Source organism: Micromesistius poutassou, assembly GCF_964030765.1.
Source record: "Micromesistius poutassou genome assembly, chromosome: 23".
Taxonomy (NCBI): Eukaryota; Metazoa; Chordata; class Actinopteri; order Gadiformes; family Gadidae; genus Micromesistius; species Micromesistius poutassou.
Genome location: NC_140293.1, coordinates 3,051,409 through 3,071,037, shown reverse-complemented (window position 1 = coordinate 3,071,037; position 19,629 = coordinate 3,051,409). Strand labels below are relative to the sequence as shown.

At 41.4% G+C, this 19,629-nt stretch overlaps 2 protein-coding genes and 1 pseudogene across 4 annotated transcripts in view; all 3 read right to left on the bottom strand.

Annotated features, from left to right (window-relative positions):
• LOC311368699 (fibrinogen beta chain-like) overlaps positions 1 to 534 on the bottom strand; it is a 7,484-nt pseudogene extending 6,950 nt beyond the window's left edge. Inside the window, exon 1 of the transcript XR_014684237.1 lies at positions 213 to 534. The product of XR_014684237.1 is annotated as a fibrinogen beta chain-like (transcript). The remainder of the gene's footprint in view (positions 1 to 212) is intronic.
• A 3,754-nt stretch (positions 535 to 4,288) lies between these two features.
• Positions 4,289 to 6,166, bottom strand: LOC311368318 (uncharacterized protein; the record flags this gene model as incomplete). The annotated part of the gene is made up of 6 exons (XM_084487113.1): positions 4,289 to 4,630; positions 4,855 to 4,979; positions 5,213 to 5,396; positions 5,468 to 5,806; positions 5,939 to 6,032; positions 6,126 to 6,166. 6 exons carry the CDS (start codon positions 6,164 to 6,166, stop codon positions 4,289 to 4,291), a joined length of 1,125 nt encoding a protein of 374 aa, XP_084343239.1.
• Positions 6,167 to 15,798: 9,632 nt separating this feature from the next.
• On the bottom strand, positions 15,799 to 19,100 carry rnf175 (ring finger protein 175). 2 transcript variants are annotated; one of them, XM_084487115.1, is made up of 8 exons: positions 18,852 to 19,100; positions 18,614 to 18,775; positions 18,074 to 18,228; positions 17,604 to 17,711; positions 17,157 to 17,277; positions 16,936 to 17,069; positions 16,490 to 16,591; positions 15,799 to 16,143 (listed from the first exon to the last, which is right to left on the bottom strand). In XM_084487115.1, the coding sequence occupies exons 2-8, from the start codon at positions 18,707 to 18,709 to the stop codon at positions 16,023 to 16,025; spliced, it is 837 nt and encodes a 278-aa protein (XP_084343241.1). In that variant the 5' UTR covers positions 18,710 to 18,775; positions 18,852 to 19,100; the 3' UTR covers positions 15,799 to 16,022. The 2 variants fall into 2 exon arrangements, with proteins under 2 accessions (XP_084343241.1, XP_084343240.1); XM_084487114.1 differs by having other exon boundaries at positions 18,614 to 18,755.
• Positions 19,101 to 19,629: the final 529 nt, after the last annotated feature.

Genomic DNA, 19,629 nt, shown 5'->3' with positions numbered 1-19,629 from the left:
ATGGTGGCAGCTAACAAGGTAGAGGCGGAGGGGGATAACCATAGTAACAAGGTGGAGGTTGTGGGGGTAACAATGGTAACAAGGTGGAGGTGGTAACCATGTTGACAAGGTCATGGTGGCAGTTAACAAGGTGGCGGTAGACGGGGGGGGGGGGGGGGGGGGGTAACCATGGTGACAAGGTGGAGAGGGAGGGGGGGGGTAACGCCACTCACCACATCTGGGCTGCGGTTTCACCGGAGGCGTCAGGGTGCCGGGGATCTGCACTCCCGTGTAGATGTTCACGCACCAAGAGTAGCCGCCTGTGGAGTCCCAGATCTGAAGGGGCGTGAAGGTGCCGTCTTCTCTACACGTGGGCACGAAGCGCCCGAGTAAGATGGGGGGCATAAGGGCCTTATACCGCTCAATCTGGCAGAGCGTCAGGTTGGTGGTGTGGTAATCCCTCTCCAGGGTGCTGTTGATGGCGGCCGCGCGGCCGAGCTCCACCAGCAGCAGCAGCTGGAGCAGGAGGCCCAGCGCCCCGGTGGCTCCGCTCATCCTGGCTGTGGTCACGCTGCAGGAGGGAACACTTTACAGCTGTCACACTAACCCGAGATGGGTGGTAATGAGGTTAGGAATGGTTAGACGCAAACATACAAGGTGCTCTGGAGAGAGAGAGAGAGAGAGAGAGAGAGAGAGAGAGAGAGAGAGAGAGAGAGAAGAGAGAGAGAGAGAGAGAGAGAGAGAGAGAGAGAGAGAGAGAGAGGCCATAGGGGTTGTGAGCTATATTGTAGAGTTGGTTAGTAATAGGTTAGAAATGGTTAGGATGGTTAGAGGTCACATTTTGTTGTGTAGTACTATAGTATTACTGTATAGTACAAGGGCAGTGACAAGTAAAGAAGGTTTTGTTTTAAATATAGTCATATAGGATATAATATAATCATAGGCTGGTAGTTAGTGAGTAATAGATTATATGAATTATGGCAGGATTTTGCTGCTCCATTCTGTCTGTAACCCAGGAAGCGATTTGTTGAGTTTACTTTGGATGATCTCTCATTCCTTTGCAATGTTTGGTTCGCTTAACAAAGTCCACTGTGATATTAAGTTTAGTTAGTATAGTTATTACGTTTTAATTTAGAACAGCATAGTTATATATAATATATTAGTATAATAAGTTAGAAATTGTTCCAGCTGTTCCAGCTATTCTTACCCTATTTCCTGCAGGTGGAGAATACGGTGGTGGTGGTGGGTCTTGTGGTTGTGGTGGTAGGTCTGGTGGAGGTGCTGGTGGGTCTGGTGGTGGTGGCGGTGGGTCTGGTGGTGGGGCTGGTAGGTCTTGTGGTTGTGGTCGATCTTCTGTTGGTAGATTTTGGTAGGTCTGGTGGAGGCATTCTGCTATTTATAATCAGCCATCTGAACCATGGATCTCTAACACCACACAGCAAAAAGTCCAGTGTTGAATTAACTCCCACAGAGTTGATTTCAACACTTTTTGAGGGTTTATATAGCTCCACACACTCCAGAGTTAAATTAACACTTTCAAAATAGTTAAACATTTAACACTCTGCCAGAGTTCCTTATTTAACTCGCAAAACAGAGTTAAAGTAACACTAAGGGATTAGACAACTAACACTGCTCCAAGTACATTTTAACTATTTGGGTAGTGTAAATTTCACTCCCTAAAGTGTAAATTATCTACACTGAAAAAATGTAAAATACATTTTGGATTTATTAAATATTTATTAATTTATTTAATATATACTTGTTAATAATAATTAATTACAATAAACAATATAATTTTCAAATAATTTATTTGTGCCTTTTCTTCCTTGCAGTCAGTTTAATTAAAACATTGTGAATGAAGGTATAATAAATAAACTTTCATCTGAAACATATATGAGCTTTGTATATCGAAAGGTTTATCAAATCTAAGTTCAGACATTTTTATTAGACATCTTTGCACAGTTCGTGAAACTTTGAATGCATGATGATGGTCATCAAAATTCTCTGTAAATAGCTTATTAGTCAAAAAAATAATGTGATCTTCAACCAAAAGTATTTCACTTATTTGACAATAGACTGGTATGTCTTCCTCCATTGCACTGCAAATAACTAATCCTGCTTTATACTCGACACCATCAACTTTAACCCAACTAGTTGAGAAAACCTCTTTTGACAAGATTGTTTCAAGCATTTCATTGTTGACCACATTCTCATCTATGAAGTGATAAGATTTAATTGGTCCATACTCATTTTGTTTGAGGGGGAAGGTTTCCCAGTGTAAAGCAATGGCCATCTGATGCTTTTTAGCAAGTGATTTAGTTATGTTTTTGAAATTTTTTAAATAATTTTTAAACATCTTGTGTTTGGCCTCAAACCTCATACACCACATATACAATAAGGGGCCAATTTTCCTTATAGAAGATGGGTAATGGATCATAAAATGATGCTTAGGTATCAAGTTTCTATGTGGATACAAGTGCTTAAATAGTTTGTGGTGATCAACAATCAAATGCTTCACATATATTGTCATACCTAGAGTGAGAGAAGGTGAAAAAACTATGTTCATTATTTTAAGTAACAACAGTAACAAATTCCAGTTTTGGTTTCCTGCAGGAATAATGTCACCAAACAACAGTGGGATGTTTTTAACAAGACACAATGTCTGAATAGAATTCAAACTAATGCCATTTCCAGCACTGTCCAAAATAATCTTTTTAGGAAGATTTTTTCGTTCTAAAAATCCATAATCAAATCCATAAATCCTGGAAAGCAAGTCCTGTTCTGACACAAAGTGCTGTGTGAGATATCCAAAAAGCAATTTGATCTCATACTGAACCACACCCTCAAGAAGATCATGCATGATATCAAATGAATAGTTATCACAAACATGGAAATACATCAACGAATTAAGTGTCGATATTTTTTTCAATCCGTATATTGACTTCAATTGTGGGTTTTCCTGGAGAGACTGGCAATGCATTTCAAACATATCCTTTCCACGAAGGATCACCTTAGGATTATCCTCACTGAATACCATTTGACAGTCATTCTTCTCTATCAAACAAAGGCGACAGAAATGACGGCTACTGAATGATTCATTAAAACCAAGAATTGTGTGCATCCCTAAATTATCTCCAGTGATCTGACAGATCGTACCATATACCTGTTCGTCTGAAAATGGAAGACTTAGCCCTTGGCTTTCTAGTTTTTTCATATCATTTATCAGCGGTTCTAGTAGAACATCAAAACCATACTTGCGCAGATCTTGTGTGTGAAAAAGGGATACCAAGTGAATGTTCATCAAAACCGAATTAAATTTTGGGGGCAAGTTTCTTAAAACAAAATAAAGACAGTCAATTTTGTGAATTCCACGTTTGGAGCCAAGGGGATTGGCTGTTTCAAAGTCATCATAGTATAGTAGAATTTGGAATGCATGTCTATTAGCTGAAAACAAAGGGTGGGTTTTAAAATAACTTCCATCAAAAAAGTCAGTATAAGTGTCAGGCTCTGATTTATACTCTCTCTTTAACAAACCACAAATATCTGGATTTCTGCACATGAACTTCAATGTTTCTAAAATCGGCACATATATAAAAGTATCCTTCACAGGTACTTGATCATAAGTACCGGATTTCTGATTTCTCCTGTTGTCATGTCTCACTCCCAGGGTTATTTCTATTGGCTCGACAACGCCCCATTTTTGGTTGAAGTATTTATTTCGTTTCCATTCTGTATTCAAATTTGTGAATGGGTTTTCATAATCTTCAAAAGATTCATTTATCACAGATATGTTGGGGTCAGTTATAGGTAAAGCAGAAATAGCTGTATGCTTTGATTCTGAGCGAAGTTCACTTGTTAGTTCCTCCAAATCTCCTACAATTGAGGATACCGGACTGTTGGAAATCCCACTCCCCTGTAATTTGGCCACGATGGATGCACACATTTCTTTAGTTTGATCTTTATTTATTCCTGAATCATTGCTCTCAGATGAAACACTGGCAGAGCTAAATTGATTTTGTGGGTTAAATTGGTCTTCCAAAGCATGTGCCTGAAATGAAGTTGCAACTGGCTCACTAGATGAACATGCAACAGTTTGAGCAATTTTCTGAACATTGCCATGAACACTATTAAGGTGCTTCCGAAAACCTGCATATGTTAGGAACTGATGCCTACAGCCTTGCTGTGAACAAAACAATTTGAACTTGGGTCCAGGATAGTAACCATGTTGAAGTCTTAAATGTGAAATCAATTGCTGACTGCTTGGATATTTTTTCTGACACACAAAACAGGTCAGCATTGTTATAGCTTCTTATTCACAGGGTGTAAGTGCTACTGGATGGTTAAGCAGTCTCGCTCTCAAGTCTCTAAGTCTGGGCGACTCCTTCATTTTCCCCACATCAATATTGTACACTGTTGTCTGCAGGAATGTGTAAAAATTCACTAGTGCCACATCGTAAGACAAATTAAACACAAAATGTGCTTTGAAAAGTTCATCACATGCCCCGAGGGAGCGGTTTGCCTTGCATGGGATGAGACGCTTATCCATGGTGATGTAGAAGCTGTCAATCTTGCTCTTCTGACGCCCGACTGCAAGGAGGTACGGCTGCCGACCCTGCTGGTTGCGGAGATGCTCCTCCAAACTGCAGCATGACTAGGGTTGAAATATGAAAACTGAACATTAGACACAAGAATGATGTACAGCCACAGAGAAAACAACATTATCGAAGTGATTATTCATACATCTTTTCATTGGCTAGTGCAAGATGGGAATGAAGACTTAATTAAAATACCATCCACTTTTTTAGCAACCCTCATTTACATGTGGCTAAGAAGGTGACGTGACAATTATTATAATCAACTTAATAATATAATTACCTTATGAAAGACAACAAGTCTCTCAACTGCATCACATGCACTAATTTTTGGAGACTTCAGTCCCCCCGGAGATGGTGGAAGGAGATGTAACAGCAACAACAGAGAGGCCATTTCTTGGTCGTAGGCTGAGGACAAAGAGACACAAAATAATTAACTGAAAACTTCAAATTTAATAGTTTAGGTTTGAACGAGAACAAGGAGGCATTATGAGAAAGGTTTAAACAGTCATCCATCTATTAGTCACATTTATCCCAAAAATCTGATCAACGCTCAGAGATACACAGAATAAACAAATTAAATATTGCAGTTACAGTTCAACTGCAATTATAGCAAATGCATTAAAACAAAAACAACTCACTTGTTGCCTCATCAAGATCAATTCCTTGGGGACTTTCTGCTGACTGCACCAAGTGACGCAACTCTGGTGTTGAAGTGAGCTGCTTAGCCTCTTTTATGACATTTGGCTTGAAGGACAAATCCCATTTCTGAAGAAGCCTGGAGGATGTGTCATCATCAAATAGGAGAGTGAAGTCTTGGTCCACCTTTAAGAAAGAAGATATTCAACTACTACAGGAAATACTTTCAAATTTAAAACATCTAATCTCAAACTTACCAATCCTTTTGTATCCAGGAATCTTGGGAAGCTGGAGAGGATATCAACACTTCTGCCTGGGTCATTAACAAGCTTCTGACGGTGCTGAAAGGTCTCTCTCATCTTCTGGAAAATCAGGGAATTGTCTGTGGTATGGTTGAGCAAAGACATGGCCTCTTGGCAAGCATCACCATCAAGCTGCCTTTCAACATGAACAGTTCTTTGGAAATTTGGGCCTCCTGCAGAAAAGCAAATAGGGATATTTGGTGGCACTGCAGATTCTCGACGAATCTTCCTCTGGACTGTTTTCAGACGCCAAGAAATGTATCCTGTGCTGCTTGCAGAATCATAGAAATGTTCCTGAAATGAAAAAAAAAAATTAAGTGTTGTCATACCAGGCTCATGAGCAATCTCATGGAATTCAAATATCAATGTCATCCACACAATTTTGTATCATGACATGAAAGTGTAAACAATAATTGTGACTATTACATAGCCCTTCTTGGAATATGGATCCTTGAGGGAAGGAAACAGCATCACTATCCCATGTGCATAGTCTTCTCTGATTGCTTTAGTGGGAAGGTGCCTGAGAGGAGATATTCAATTAGTAAATAAGTACATTTATGCAATGGCCGTGCAGTTATTTGGCACAAATAAAGACAATATGAAACAAACATACCCATGATTGTCAATCATGTGAGCCACCAGGATGTTAACCATTTGTCTTCTTGCAGCATCTGTCAGGGTTTCTGTTGTTTGGTACTCCTGTAGTACTTCTTCACCTCCGGACTTGCCTCTCAGCATAGCTTCAATCCACTAATAAAAAAACAAAAACATAAGAATAACAAACATGCTGATAAACAGCTTTTCTAGAGACTCAAGAGTGTAAAAATGTATGAAGAAGTCTTAAGAAACCTGTTTGGCAGATGCAGCATCACGTGTATCCTCGATTCTTTGTCTCTTGCTGTAGACCTCATCTACGATTACAGTTGATGCACTTGAGCTGAAGCTTGAGTCAGACGTCTCAGAAGCAGAAGACAAGGAGCAATCAGAGAATTCTAAAGGAATAGAAAACATGTTAGTAATTATATTCTGTAAGGTGTAGAGTGCTTTATTATACCTGCCTTTATATCTCACCCTGATCTGAGAAAACTGTCAGCACCACATTGCCTTGTCCAACGAGGTCGCTGAATATTTCTGCATCAACTTCTGTCCCTGTTGCATCCTTGTATGTAACTTTAGCATCAGGTGGCAGGCAAAATCTCTCGATGACTGGAAAAGATAGTAAGATAAAACTGAATGTGCTTTTTAAGTCAGCAGTGTTTCTTGCCTCACAGCAAATAACTTTTCCCCTCACAACCCATTCCCTCTTAAGTGCAAATTAAAAAAATGTATGATTGGCATTTTTTTTATTAACTGTTTGTGTATATTATGCTTTACACTCTATGAAGCATACATTGCAGAACTGACTTTTCGATTTAACCCTATTTATAGTTTGAAAGAGGCTGCTAAAGGCATGCAAAGAAATCAGAATACTAGGGGTGTGCATCTCTCCAATAAAAGACGATTCGATGCGTATCTCGATACATGGGGTACGATACGATTCAGGAACGATCATTTTTTAAAATGGAACGATTCGATTCAGTTAGATTCAGAAGGATTTCGATTCGATTCGATGTGGCATGGCTCAATTCGAGAGGGTATGATGCAATGGATTTCTTGTTGAAAGTAGACAATTATTTCACAAAATGAATTAACTTGTAAATGTGGCATTTCCTTCAAAAATATTTATCAAAGACTAGAGAAGAAGTGTATTTGTAGTTTTTGTCATGTTAACATGTAACAACATGTAAGACGTTACGTTAATTAAATTCAAAGAAACAACAGAGATCTGTGTAGCCTCAGATCAAGGCACAATGAGCTAGTGAGGTAAAACATAAAATGTTAAGACATCCCTTGTACATTTTTTTTTCTGAAAGAGAACAAAGTGGCTAACTGTAAATAAGCAGATTGTCAGTCATTTAAAGTGCTGTTTTAACATACATCTGCTAAATAAAATCCTCCACTAGTAACTACTAGTGTATTTCTTTTTTTTTTTTAAGTGCCATCTTGCCACATGTAAACTAAATAATAAAACAACTAAATAATAAAACAATTACATCTTATTAATTTTCTATTAGTTTTCACTCTTCTGAGAGCTCTCCAAAGCCCAAAATATTCTGGTTAATTAAATTCAAAGAAACAAAGAGAGATCTGTGTAGCCTCAGATCAAGGCACAATGAACTAGTGAGGTAGAACATAACATTTCAAGACATCCCTTGTAATTTTTTTCTGAAAGAGAACAAAGTTTCTGAAAGAGAACAAACTGTAAGTAGTAAGCAGATTGTCAGTCATTTAAAGTGCTGTTTTAACATGCATCTGCTTAATAAAATCCCCACTAGTAACTACTAGTGTATTTCTTTTTTTTTTAAGTGTCATCTTGCCACATGTAAACTAAATAACTATCAAAAACAATTACATCTCATTCATTTTCTATTAGTTTTCTCACTCTTCTGAGACAGTGTCCAATACTGTATGCTTGGTGCACTCACACGTACACACACACACTTGAACATTATATGTATAGAAGTTCATGTATGCTTAATGCTTGTCAAGGTTCTTCTTCAGAAAAATCAGTTGATCAACATGATCATGTCGTAGTACAATGCATTGCGCAGAAACAATATCTCCTGCAGTGCTAAAAACTCTTTCTGAGGCCACACTGGTGGCTGGTATACATAAGTATTTCTTTGCAAGAGATGACAGCAGTGGCAGGTCTTCCTGTGCCTTCCACCACTGTAGTGGGTTGTCGGTCAGGGGCAAAGGACTCTGCTCTCTGTATCTCATGAGCTCCTCACTGGCTTTCTCTCTTGAAGATCGTGCTGCTGCTCTGACCTCAAAGGCTTCCCCAAACAGCTGGGCCATTGCTGCAGTCTTTTTCATTTTGGGCGGAGGTTCATCATCTGAAAAACATAGGAATGACTTTATGTTACTGGTTGTTTGCCAAAAGTCTTGAGAGTTTTTCTTTCATCTTATATGCTTACACCTCACTATATCTAAAAACACACCTTTTGGCTCATCCTGGATCTGAGGACCAACTATGCTGTTGTGTGGATCTCTCCACACTGGATCCCTCTGAACGTGTCCCTGGCTGTCTGCATCCCTTGCTTCCTAGTCAAAATCAATGTTAAAAAAAAGCAACAAGAAAGATGATTGAAAAAATGTTAACCATTGATAACAAATTCAAAAGCTGAATTAACTAAATAGTGAGTAATTTTGTTAAATCCAGGACACACTGTCAATAGATGATAAATCATGTGCAGTACAATACAGCAATATGTTCAAGAGCAGCTGTTACAATACACTATCATAATTATTTTGTATTCAGTTAATGAAAGGGTGTTTTTGTTTGACCTACCTTGTTAAGCAGGGCAGTAGCTTCAGCTGAAATACGTAAGACTATCCTCTCAGCATCTTCATCACTCAGGAAAGGAAGAGTCTTAAAACGAGGGTCTAAAGCAGACACAGTGTGGAGGAGGTCCTGAAGATTTGTGTATCGCTTCTCAAAATCATGTCTTCTTCATCTCAGTGATGGGTGTGTCTTCCTCCATTGACTCTAAGTGTGTTTTTAGCTTTGCTCTGAGGGGAGCAAGCATTGATAGTGTGGGCATCTCATCCTCACAAAGTATAGTTGTCACTACTTTGACAGGTGCCAATCAACCGGACGATGTCTTCAGCATCGCAGATGTCCTTCTCACCAAGAGTATTCACCTCTTCTCCTTTCCTTAGTTCCCTTGACATGAGTGTGGCAAAAACTGCAGGCTGCTGCTCTAAAAAAACGTTTGAGCATGTCATGGGAGCTATTCCACTGCGTTGATACTTCCTGGATTAGCTTGTGGGAAGGCAATGTCAGTTGCTGCTGTTTCTCCCGTAGGATTTCAGCTACTCTTATGTTGCGATGCAAAAAACCAACCACCTTCCTCACTCTTCCCAGTAACCTTGCAGCAGTGTCAACGTGAAAGGCTTTCTGGGAGGCCAGGTTTAATGTGTGAGCAAAGCACCCAAGGTGTGGTGTCATCTCTGCCTCCACTCCAGCTGCAATCATATTCCGAGCATTATCAGTAACTAGGGCTGGCTATTTATGTGCAATGTTCCACTCAATACATGCTTCTTTTAATAAAGCACCTATGTTTTTGCCTGTGTGTGACTCGTTGAATATCCTGGTTTGTAAAACATGACTCCTCAGCTCCCAGTCAGGAGAGATATGGTGCGTTGTGATTGTCACATAGGAGTCAGTGGCACATGATGTCCAGGCATCAGTGGTAATTGCCACTCGTTCTGTATTGGATAGCTGTTCTTTGACTTCATCCTTAACTTTGTTGTACAACTCTGGTACGCACTTGTTAGTGAAATGCTGTCGAGACGGTATAGTGTATCGGGGCTCTAATGTTTTTATCATGTCCCGAAAGCCATCATTCGCCAAGACAGAGTATGGTCTCATGTCTTTAACAATGAACCGGGTTATTGAGGCCGTTATTACCTTTGCTCTCGCCAAGTTGTGGGTGAGTTTTGGCTGGAATAAATCCTGTATTTCTGTCGGTGTCTTTGTGCTAGCTGTGCTAGCCTCCTCCTCGCCTATTTACCCATGCTGTCTCACCAAGTGAGTGTGGAGATTTGTCGTACTACCGGAGTACTTTATCACAGTTTTACAGTCTTTGCATATAGCGATGCTTTTATTCAGTACTCCATTCTTCAAATAAAATCCGAATTTCTTCCACACTTTAGACTTAAAACTTGCCGGAGCGTTGTGAATCCTGCCTGAGTCAGCCATTTTTTAACTTTCCCTCACAAACTCACAGCGCTATCTGACGTAAATGCGACAAGTCTCGCGAGTTTTAAGGGAGGGAGTGAGAGACGGTCAGAGAGACGCAGTTTTCAGCTGCTGCTGCTGCATCAGCAGCATAAACCAATTTATAACATTTTAATCGGCCGGTTCAAGCTACATTAAGACCGATTTATTAGTCTGTGTACCGATGCATTCGCATCTTTTAAATCAAAATCGATTTTCCGATTCAAATCGGTTTTTGTTACACCCCTACAGAATACACAACATTACGGAGCATACCGAATGAGCATTTAAAAGAACAGGTGTAGTTTTAAACCTTTTTCCTAAGCCATGCTAACCTTTTTCATGGAATTGCAGAAAGTCAAACTGTCCTTCATCCTCATCCAACTTCACATACTTCTGCTGTTGGCCGTACTTCACCTGGACCAGCATTTTTACTGAGACATGCAAGGAAGTTTGACAAAGTAAATAAACATTTAAAGGAAGAACAGTAAAAACTAGAATGTGTGTGTGTGTGTGTGGTAAAAACTAGAATGCGTGTGTGTGTGTGTGTGCGCGCGCATGCGTGCGTGTGTGTGTGTGTGCGCTTGCTAAAATGCCGCAGATGGTAAACTGCCCAATCTGGCAACACTGCCTAGCCTGGCTGTTGCCAGACCAATCTCAATCGTAGATTGCACGTTGGTCTGGGGAGGGCTTTTCATTCAAATCGCCCGCAGAATGTGCTGGAGGTACCCAGTCTAAACACTGCCTGCACGTCCTCCGCTCTCTAACCTCAGCCAGTGGTGCGGGAAGTAGGGGTGTGGCAGGTGCTGCAGCCTTCCCTGTTGGCGGAGCTTTAAAAAAAAAAGAAAAAGAAATTATTATATATATATATATATATATATATATATATATATATATAGCTTATAAATATCTCTTCGGTTCCACGACATTTTGTATGTCACGTTTGGGGAATGGGACGAAGAGAGGGATAATACTCTTAACTATCCTCACTGTTCATTGGTCAATCAGATTTGTCTTGACGCGATAGCAATCAGCCTAAAGCCGCATTCACACCAAAAGCGACAGGGCGGCGCAACTCCATACAATGTCAACATATAGACGGGTTCCAGGTGACGCCTGGAACCTGGAACGCATCTATACGCCGACTTTGTATGGAGTCGCGCCGCCACGTCGCTTTTGGTGTGAACGCGCCATTAAGCCGACAAACCTTACGTCGACCGTAAACCCCCCCGCCAACAACTCTGTTTGCCTGCCTCCTCCCCCCCTGCCAACAACTCAGTCCACCCCCGGACGAAAAACTACTTCCCGCGCGCCTGCCCTCAGCGTAAATAATTGAGACCAACTGAAAACTAAGCCGATATGGAACTTAAACCGTGATTTTGAATAAAGTATAAATTATATCGAAATGTATTTATTTATTTAATTGATTTATTTACGATGTCTTAAGCAGTTGAAGCGTCAGAATGCTTCGTCAATGGGCGGCCGTCCGCCCATTGACTTGCATTGTAAAGAAAAAAGAGACAAAAAAGCGTTATAGTTTAAAACGTTTAAAGAGTTGAAAAATGCAGCGATATAGCCATCATGTCGTTGAAGAGCTGGACGTTTTGATACTTTAATGGTTTCTGTAGCTTAAAGTGAGCAGGAGCAGTTAACTGAACAAAAAACAGGCGAAGAACAGTAGATGTGCGTGCAGTAGCAACCACACTAATTGAAGCCAAGTCAACGGTGTTACGCCATTTTGTGCTTTAGCTTTAACTTAGTACTTTAAGTAAATTAACTGGTAATACCTATACACTTTTAATTAAGTAAATTATCTGAATACATTTTCCAACACTGCAGGTCACATAATCTGATGGGTGACCAAATACAGTGGTACACCAGTCACACAGACAAATAGACACATGAAATGCCCGTCTGCATGTAGGGACATATAGGGACATGCAGCCCCTTGAACATAGTGAAGCCCAAAAAACTGCCTCAAACGAGATTTATACAATAAAAATCGTAAGGCTTTGTTTTTCATCGCTTTAAGCTTGCATGTGAATTGTTAAATCATCATTGATGAAGTAGGAGACGGTTTTAGTAACACGTGGTTATCTTAGCGAATTAGCATAGACTGCTAATTGGCTAATCACCAGCACAAATTTGCTGATCAGTCCTGGCATTAAACACTGTTTTGTAAGGCATATATTCTCTGTAGATGTTTCATTGTCCATACTGAAATACACAGCATCAATTTATACTTTTTTTTCAGTAAATTTGACTTAATTGCACTTACTGTGTAGTATTGCAAGAGGGGTAGAAAACGGCGCGGACTTGTCTCCTCTGTCTCCAACCGTGAAATGCATGGGCGGACCTTAATTACATCTCTGTGGAGTTGGGTAAACACTGATGTGATCAACTCTGTCACATAACTCCAACACTGAACACCATTTAAATCAGAATGTGTTAAAATTACACTCTGGGAGTGAAAAACAACTCAGAAATGTTTAACCCTGAAATTTCAACACTCCAATTTTTGCTGTGGCAGGACCAGCGTACCAAGACGTTGTTTCCAGCGGATATGTACACGGCACATTCAAACCTCTCCTGACAATGTATCGGTGCTCATTACCCTCCTCATCTCCCCTCCCTGCTGAGGAGTGCATTGTTCCTGGGAGCCAAACTGGAGATCAGACATCATGCTATTGTTATCCTGATTCATGATCTGGGGTGCGGTCTCACCAGAGGCGTCAGGGTGCCAGAGATCTCCACCCCTGTGTAGATGTTCACGCACCAGCAGTGTGTCCTGGGAAGACACACACACAGACACACAGACAGACAGACAGACAGACAGACAGACAGACAGACAGACAGACAGACAGACAGACACACACACACACACACACACACACACACACACACACACACAGATTGGAGAATATTTAGTTGTTTAGTGTGACTTCCTACATTTATTTAATTAAATTTATCAACACATTTAGTTACATTTAAAAACATATTAGGTCACATTAATAACACAGTTACATTTATAAACACATTTGGTTAAATGTTTAACAGTTACATTTATAAACACACTTGGTTAAATTTTTAACACAGTTACATTAATAAACACATTTGGTTACATTTATAACATTAAGTTACATGTTTAACAAGTGCATAGACAATCAGCCACTCTGGTTCTGTTCTGCTCTCTCTCTCTCTCCCACTGTATCTGTTTCTCCCTCCCTTACTCTCCATCTCTCTCTCTCTCTGTCTCTCCCTCTATCTCCTTTTCCACGCTGGCAGGATGAGTCTGGCCTCCATCCTCTCCTTTTCTCTCCTCCTTTTCCTGCTCTCCGTCTCCAGGGGTCTAAGGTCATCCTGTGACCTCGGAGACCTCCGCATGTCCTGCGACATGTTCCCGGTGGGGGGGGGTTCTCCACCGTTCCCATGGTAACCCAGCAGGCCGTCACCCTCGACCTGTCATTGAACATCGTCGCTGCGGTAACCGAGGATGACCTACAGGGCCACTCCCTGCTGAGGGTCCTCAATCTCCATGGTAACATGCTAGGCGGTGGGATAACATCATGAAACAACTCATTATTAACAAACAATGATTGACACTAGTGAATTTATTTATGTTTAATAATAAAACTACTAACAGCAAGGACAGGTTAATTAATTCATGATTAATAAGGAGGTCAGGTGTTTAAATCAGATTAATAAAGAGGTCAAGTGTATGATACAGATGATAAGGAGGTCGGGTGTGTGTGAAGCACCATCTGTAACCAGAGTTTTCTGAGGCACCCGAAGAAGGGCGGAGGCCTTCTACAGGTGTCCTCTTTAGGGATCATGTCTCCTCTTTAGGGAGGAGGATAGAGGTGCTATCATGTCTCCTCACTAGGGAACAGAATAGAGTTGCTATCGTGACCCCTTTTCTAGACAATAGGATGTGGATGCTATCATGTCTGATCTTTAGGGAACAGAATAGAAGTCATCTCCTGCCAGTCACTGTCCTCCTCTTCTCATCCTGCTCCTCTTTCATCCTCCTCCTTCTCCTCTCTCTCTCCTCCTCCTCTCTTCAGGGTCCTGGGTGATTCTCCTCTCCTCCTGGGTGTGACCACGTTGAGGAGGTTAGAGATAGGAGGTGCTGCTTTCCAGGAGTTAAGGAGAGGAGATCTGGAAGGAGTCACACAGCTGGAGGAGCGCACTCTGAATGCCAACAACCTACAGAGGTTTGTGTGTGTGTGTGTGTGTGTGTGTGTGTGTGTGTGTGTGTGTGTGAATCACACTTAAAACCATGCACACACGCAAACAAGCAAGCAAATATAAAGACAAGGTAAAGTAGCTTTAAAGGGTAAGATAATAAGTGAGGTTACACAATGGATGTGGGAGGAGAGGAGGAGCAGGAGAGTAGGAAAGAAGAGTCTAGACATTATTTGTAAGGGGCAGCAGTGAACCTATTGAATTGTACAAAATGTTGTTTCATCCTTTACAAACAAGTGCCCTTTCTGTGACCCACCACCAGGGGCACTAAACTCCATATATATATGTATGCAGTATATATATATATATGGAGCTATATATATATATATATATATATATATATATATATATATATATATATATATATAGAGAGAGAGAGAGTTTTGTAGTTACTTTGGCATTGTCAAAACAGATACATGATACAACCAATACATTATCACCAAATAAGGTTTATTCAGAGTTATCTTAAAATACAAAGATATCCAATAAGATTGAAAGAAAGTGATTACAAATAAAAACAGTACAGTGGGTTTTTGTAACTTGTTGATATCCACTGGAAGGATTCCTGATTATCTGATTTGTTTGTGTAAGTTACTATCCATTTGAATTATTCCTTATTTTAAACCTAGGGCAATTGAGCAGCTGGCATTGAGTTCAAATTGTAGCATCAAAGGAGAGGTTTTGTTCAAATGGATTGAAACGGTTATGAATACTTGTTTGAAAGGCTTTTAATCTTGTTTAAAAGGCTTTTAATGTGGCATTTGTGGCAATGTTCACAGAAACTATTTCCTGAGCTAAAAAAGGTTTTCACCTCCAAGCACTGATCAATCAGACCGAGAGCATGAGAAGACACCAATGCTATTGGTCGTTTACGGTCTTATTTGAAGGCATTTGCTAACTTTCTTTGAAGATTGATCATGACAATTAAAACAACACTCTTTTGTTCTGTTCCGCTAACCGAAAACCTTTCAAATGGAACATATTGCGGTCCATTAACATTCATTAACAAACAATTTGGCATGTTTGTAAAAAATAAATAAAAGTGGATAACTTAATAAATAATATGGCGTTTGTTTTATGTCTCTGCCTAACAGCTAGCATTTAAGCTAACAGCAGGCTAATACTGTGTGGGTTTATCTTGGCTCCCATGACAGTTTGCATGGTATGAAAAACATTCTTTGCTTGTTGATAATAACACAAATATCCCAGTTACATATCCTTCAACATATTTCAACAACCGTGGCTTCAGATGGAATAAAACCTAAAAGCACAGGCCAAGGAGTCCATAGCAACATGGATGGAAGCACCGCAGCAGTAAAACTATGAAAAACTTCATACAAAAGGCTTATTCATCAAAGTCCAGCGAGAGGTCAGAAGAAGGGGGAAGAAGGGGAAACCCTCCTGTATATCAGAAGGCTGTGGAACACGGAGTTCCCCAGGGCTCTATTCTAGGCCCAGCGAGAAGTTGATTCCATGCACGATTCCAATGATGATGGGTTGCCAAGCAACCAGGTATCTGAGCCAGTCAAGCAGCTGGCCATAGAGCATGTGGGTCTTCTCCCAGCTGTGGTAAAGGAAGTTGAGTTAAAGACTGACGCCGTGTTCCATTTGGTTCCCGTGTCCCCGATATAGTGAACTAGTTAGGGCGTCACCATTCTGGAGTACTGTCTGAAATTTAAGGGTACATATCTGGTTCCCTATATAGTGAACTATTTAATACCCATAATGCAATGTTAAATAAGTGTACAACTGATGTACCAATGTAAATCCCCCAATACTTGTTCCCTAAATTGTGTACTATATAGTGTTAATTGGGAACAAGTTAACCCATTCTAACAAGGCCTTGATGTGTGTTCCTATGTATGTGTTATCATGTGCCAGCCAATCAGAGAGCAGAACTCAAAGGATACGGGTTGTTCATCATCCTCTTCATGTCCACCTTCTCGTTGCAGTACGGACACGTCTGCTTCTTACCCACAATGCACCAGCCGCGGATACAGAACTCGTGAAATCTAGGGGGCGGGGTTTGGTTAAGGTATGACAGCTGTGGGAACTGTACAAGATAGGTCGGTTGATGAGTTGATTGACAGAATGTATGGTATGGTGTTATGGTAAAACAGGTTCAAATAAAAGTTGTGATTATGTTAAACAGATTCTGGTCGAATAAAAACCGGTTACAATTTTAAAAACATGTGGTTATTGTGCTTGGTTAAAGAGGTTAGAGGTTTAAACAGGTTAAAAGAGGTTAAAGAGGTTAGAGGTTTAAACAGGTAAAATACGTTAAATAGGTTAAACCAGGTGGAAAGCGGTTTAAACAGGTAAAAGAGGTTTAAGGTATCATCTGGTTTAAGGATACATGTGGTTGCAGGACAGCTGGTAGGTATCTTCTATAATTCCCTCCTGGTCCAAATCAACCAGAATGGGTTGCCCACACACTGCACAGATGTCGGCTGTCAGACTTCTGCTGGGCATACCGTCCCGGTTATAGTACTGAGGACACACACACATACAGGTTACTCCATCTGTCTTGCGACACAGACCGATGCTTATCAGATCTAAAATAACCACGATTAGTACCCCAATGGTAGAGGCCATGTAGTCAGAACAGATCTCTGCAAAGTCCCGGCCCATAACACCGTAGTACAGACCATAAAACAACATGATCACTCCCACATCCATGGAGTCCTCAGCCTTCACCCTGGAGAGTTAGAGACATAAAGACACAGAGAGGTGTAGACACAGAGAGAGAGACATACAGTACGTAGAGACACAGAGAGAGGAAGAGAGAAAGAGATGAAGGGAGAGAGAGATAGACATAGACACAGAGATGGAGAGACAAAGAGAGACAATGCAACAGAGAGAGATGGAGAGAGTGCAACACAGACCGATAAACAGAGAGACCATCAGAAAAGTGTCAATAAGAATGTTCTAGTTTAGGTAATTGCCATGTCCTAAAGAGGGCTGTATCTGTCCGTGTGTGTGTGTGTGTGTGTGTGTGTGTGTGTGTGTGTGTGTGTATGAGACCTGAAGAAGACGTTGAAGCCGAACATGGTTAGCATGATGGCCATGTAGCCCAGCACCCCCACAGCGTAGCTCAGCTTGTAGATCAGCAGGAACCACTTATACACCATCCTGTGACACACACACACACACAAACACACACACACACAAACATTTGTTACATGTGTACCTGGGGGTGTGGCTATGTGTACCTGGGGGTGTGGCTATGTGTACCTGGGGGTGTGGCTATACATGTACCTGGGGGAGTGGCTATATGTAAACCTGGGGGTTTGGCTATGTGTGTACCTGGGCGTGTAGCTATGTGTATCTGGGGGTTTGGCTATGTGTGTACCTGGGCGTGTGGCTAGATGTGTACCTGGGGGTGTGGCTAGATGTTTACCTGGGGGTGTGGCTATATGTGTACCTGGGGGTGTGGCTATATGTGTACCTGGGGGTGTGGCTATGTGTACCTGGGGGTGTGGCTAGATGTTTACCTGGGGGTGTGGCAGGACAGGGGTTTCCGCGTGGCTCTGAAGAGGACGTAACTGGTGACCAGGGAGAAGAGCCCCCACATGGAGAGGAACCTCCACCAGTACAGCTTGAGGGTGAAGTAGAGAGGCACCGCCCACATCTGGAGCAGAGTCACCAGCTGGGAACACACACACACACACACACACCAGCTGACCACATCTGGAATAAACACACACACCAGCTGAACACATTTGGTAGAACCACACACACAAACACCAGCTGAACACATTTGGAAGAATAACCACACACACTAGGTCAACACACACACACACACACCAAACACAGAGTCAACATATAGTAATCAAACACACACACACACACAAAAAGGTCCACACTCATAAAAAAAAGGTCACCACATGTAGAAAAACCACACACACACACACACACACACACACACACACACACAATTGGCAGTGTGGTTCCTTGCTCTACCAGATCAATTAGCCTCTACCCTTGCCAGTGTAGTGCCTTGGTCATCGGGAGTCAGACTACCGTCAACGCACATTGTAGGAGCGCGTGTGCCGCTGTTTCCACTGCACGAGCACCACCTGCGCCACGAGCAGGGTCGCGATGAGGATAAGCACCATCTCGGCGTGCATGGCCTCGTGGCCGCGGTGCTTGACGTGGAGCCGCTCATGCTGCAACCTGCACAGGTAAATGACACCCTCCAAGTGTCATTCTGTTCATCCCATTAATAAAAAGTGATTGCTTTCAATTCATTAGTAAACAGACCCGACTCACTTCCAGTTCTCTCTTTGCGTCATCTTCAGCAAATCGTCCGGAGGTCCAGTCTATTTTAAAAGCATGCGGGTTTGGAGGATGATTGTCAAACGTTTGTGTAAATGAAAAGCCTACTTAAAACACTGGCGTGTCTGTTCAGCTTTGATGCCCAGTAGCCCCATCAGCTGTCCGGGCAAAAACATTCTTAGTACAGGCTTGAATCAGGAGGTAGTCTATTTTGACCCGAGTCCCACACATAGCCGGCCGCCTGCGTTAACGTTGGCTCGTACACCGGGTATTAAATCCACGGCTGCATTGCTTTATCTGATATATCTTAAGATAACCGGCTAACGGGAACTGACGTAATTCCAGATCCAGCAAGACACCCAACCTGCTTGGAATTCTTCTCACTACGGCAAGCCGAGAGGCCAAGAAAGACGAACTAATGTACCATCTAATCAACCCGCGGTTTTTAAATCTCATTTTTACGGCAATTAACTAAACCCCAGAACCTAGAGTTGACAGGGAACTAGACCAGGTTCAGTTTAAGATTTGTTAAAATCCTTCTGTCAACCAAGAGGTTTATTTAAACTCAACCATGCTTAGTTCAACCATTTCATAATGAGGAAACAATAAAAAAGGTAGTCTGTTCTTTTTTCATTCATTTGTTTTATTGAAAAGATTCACAATTCAGATCTGGAGGTCACCGCGGGCCGGCTCTGACATCATGGAGCTGTAACAAGAGAAGGAGGTTGAGGATTGGGCAGCAGACCATCAGATATAGCTCTACACCCAGAAG

Excerpts from the sequence above, each read along its gene's own strand:
- rnf175 (XM_084487114.1), bottom strand. The coding sequence starts at position 18,874 with ATGACGCAAAGAGAGAACTGGAA. Across the intron at positions 17,278-17,603 it reads GGCTTCAACGTCTTCTTCAG|GGTGAAGGCTGAGGACTCCA; the intron begins GTCTCATACACA and ends CTAACTCTCCAG. Across the intron at positions 17,070-17,156 it reads ACATGGCCTCTACCATTGGG|TACTATAACCGGGACGGTAT; the intron begins GTACTAATCGTG and ends GTGTGTCCTCAG.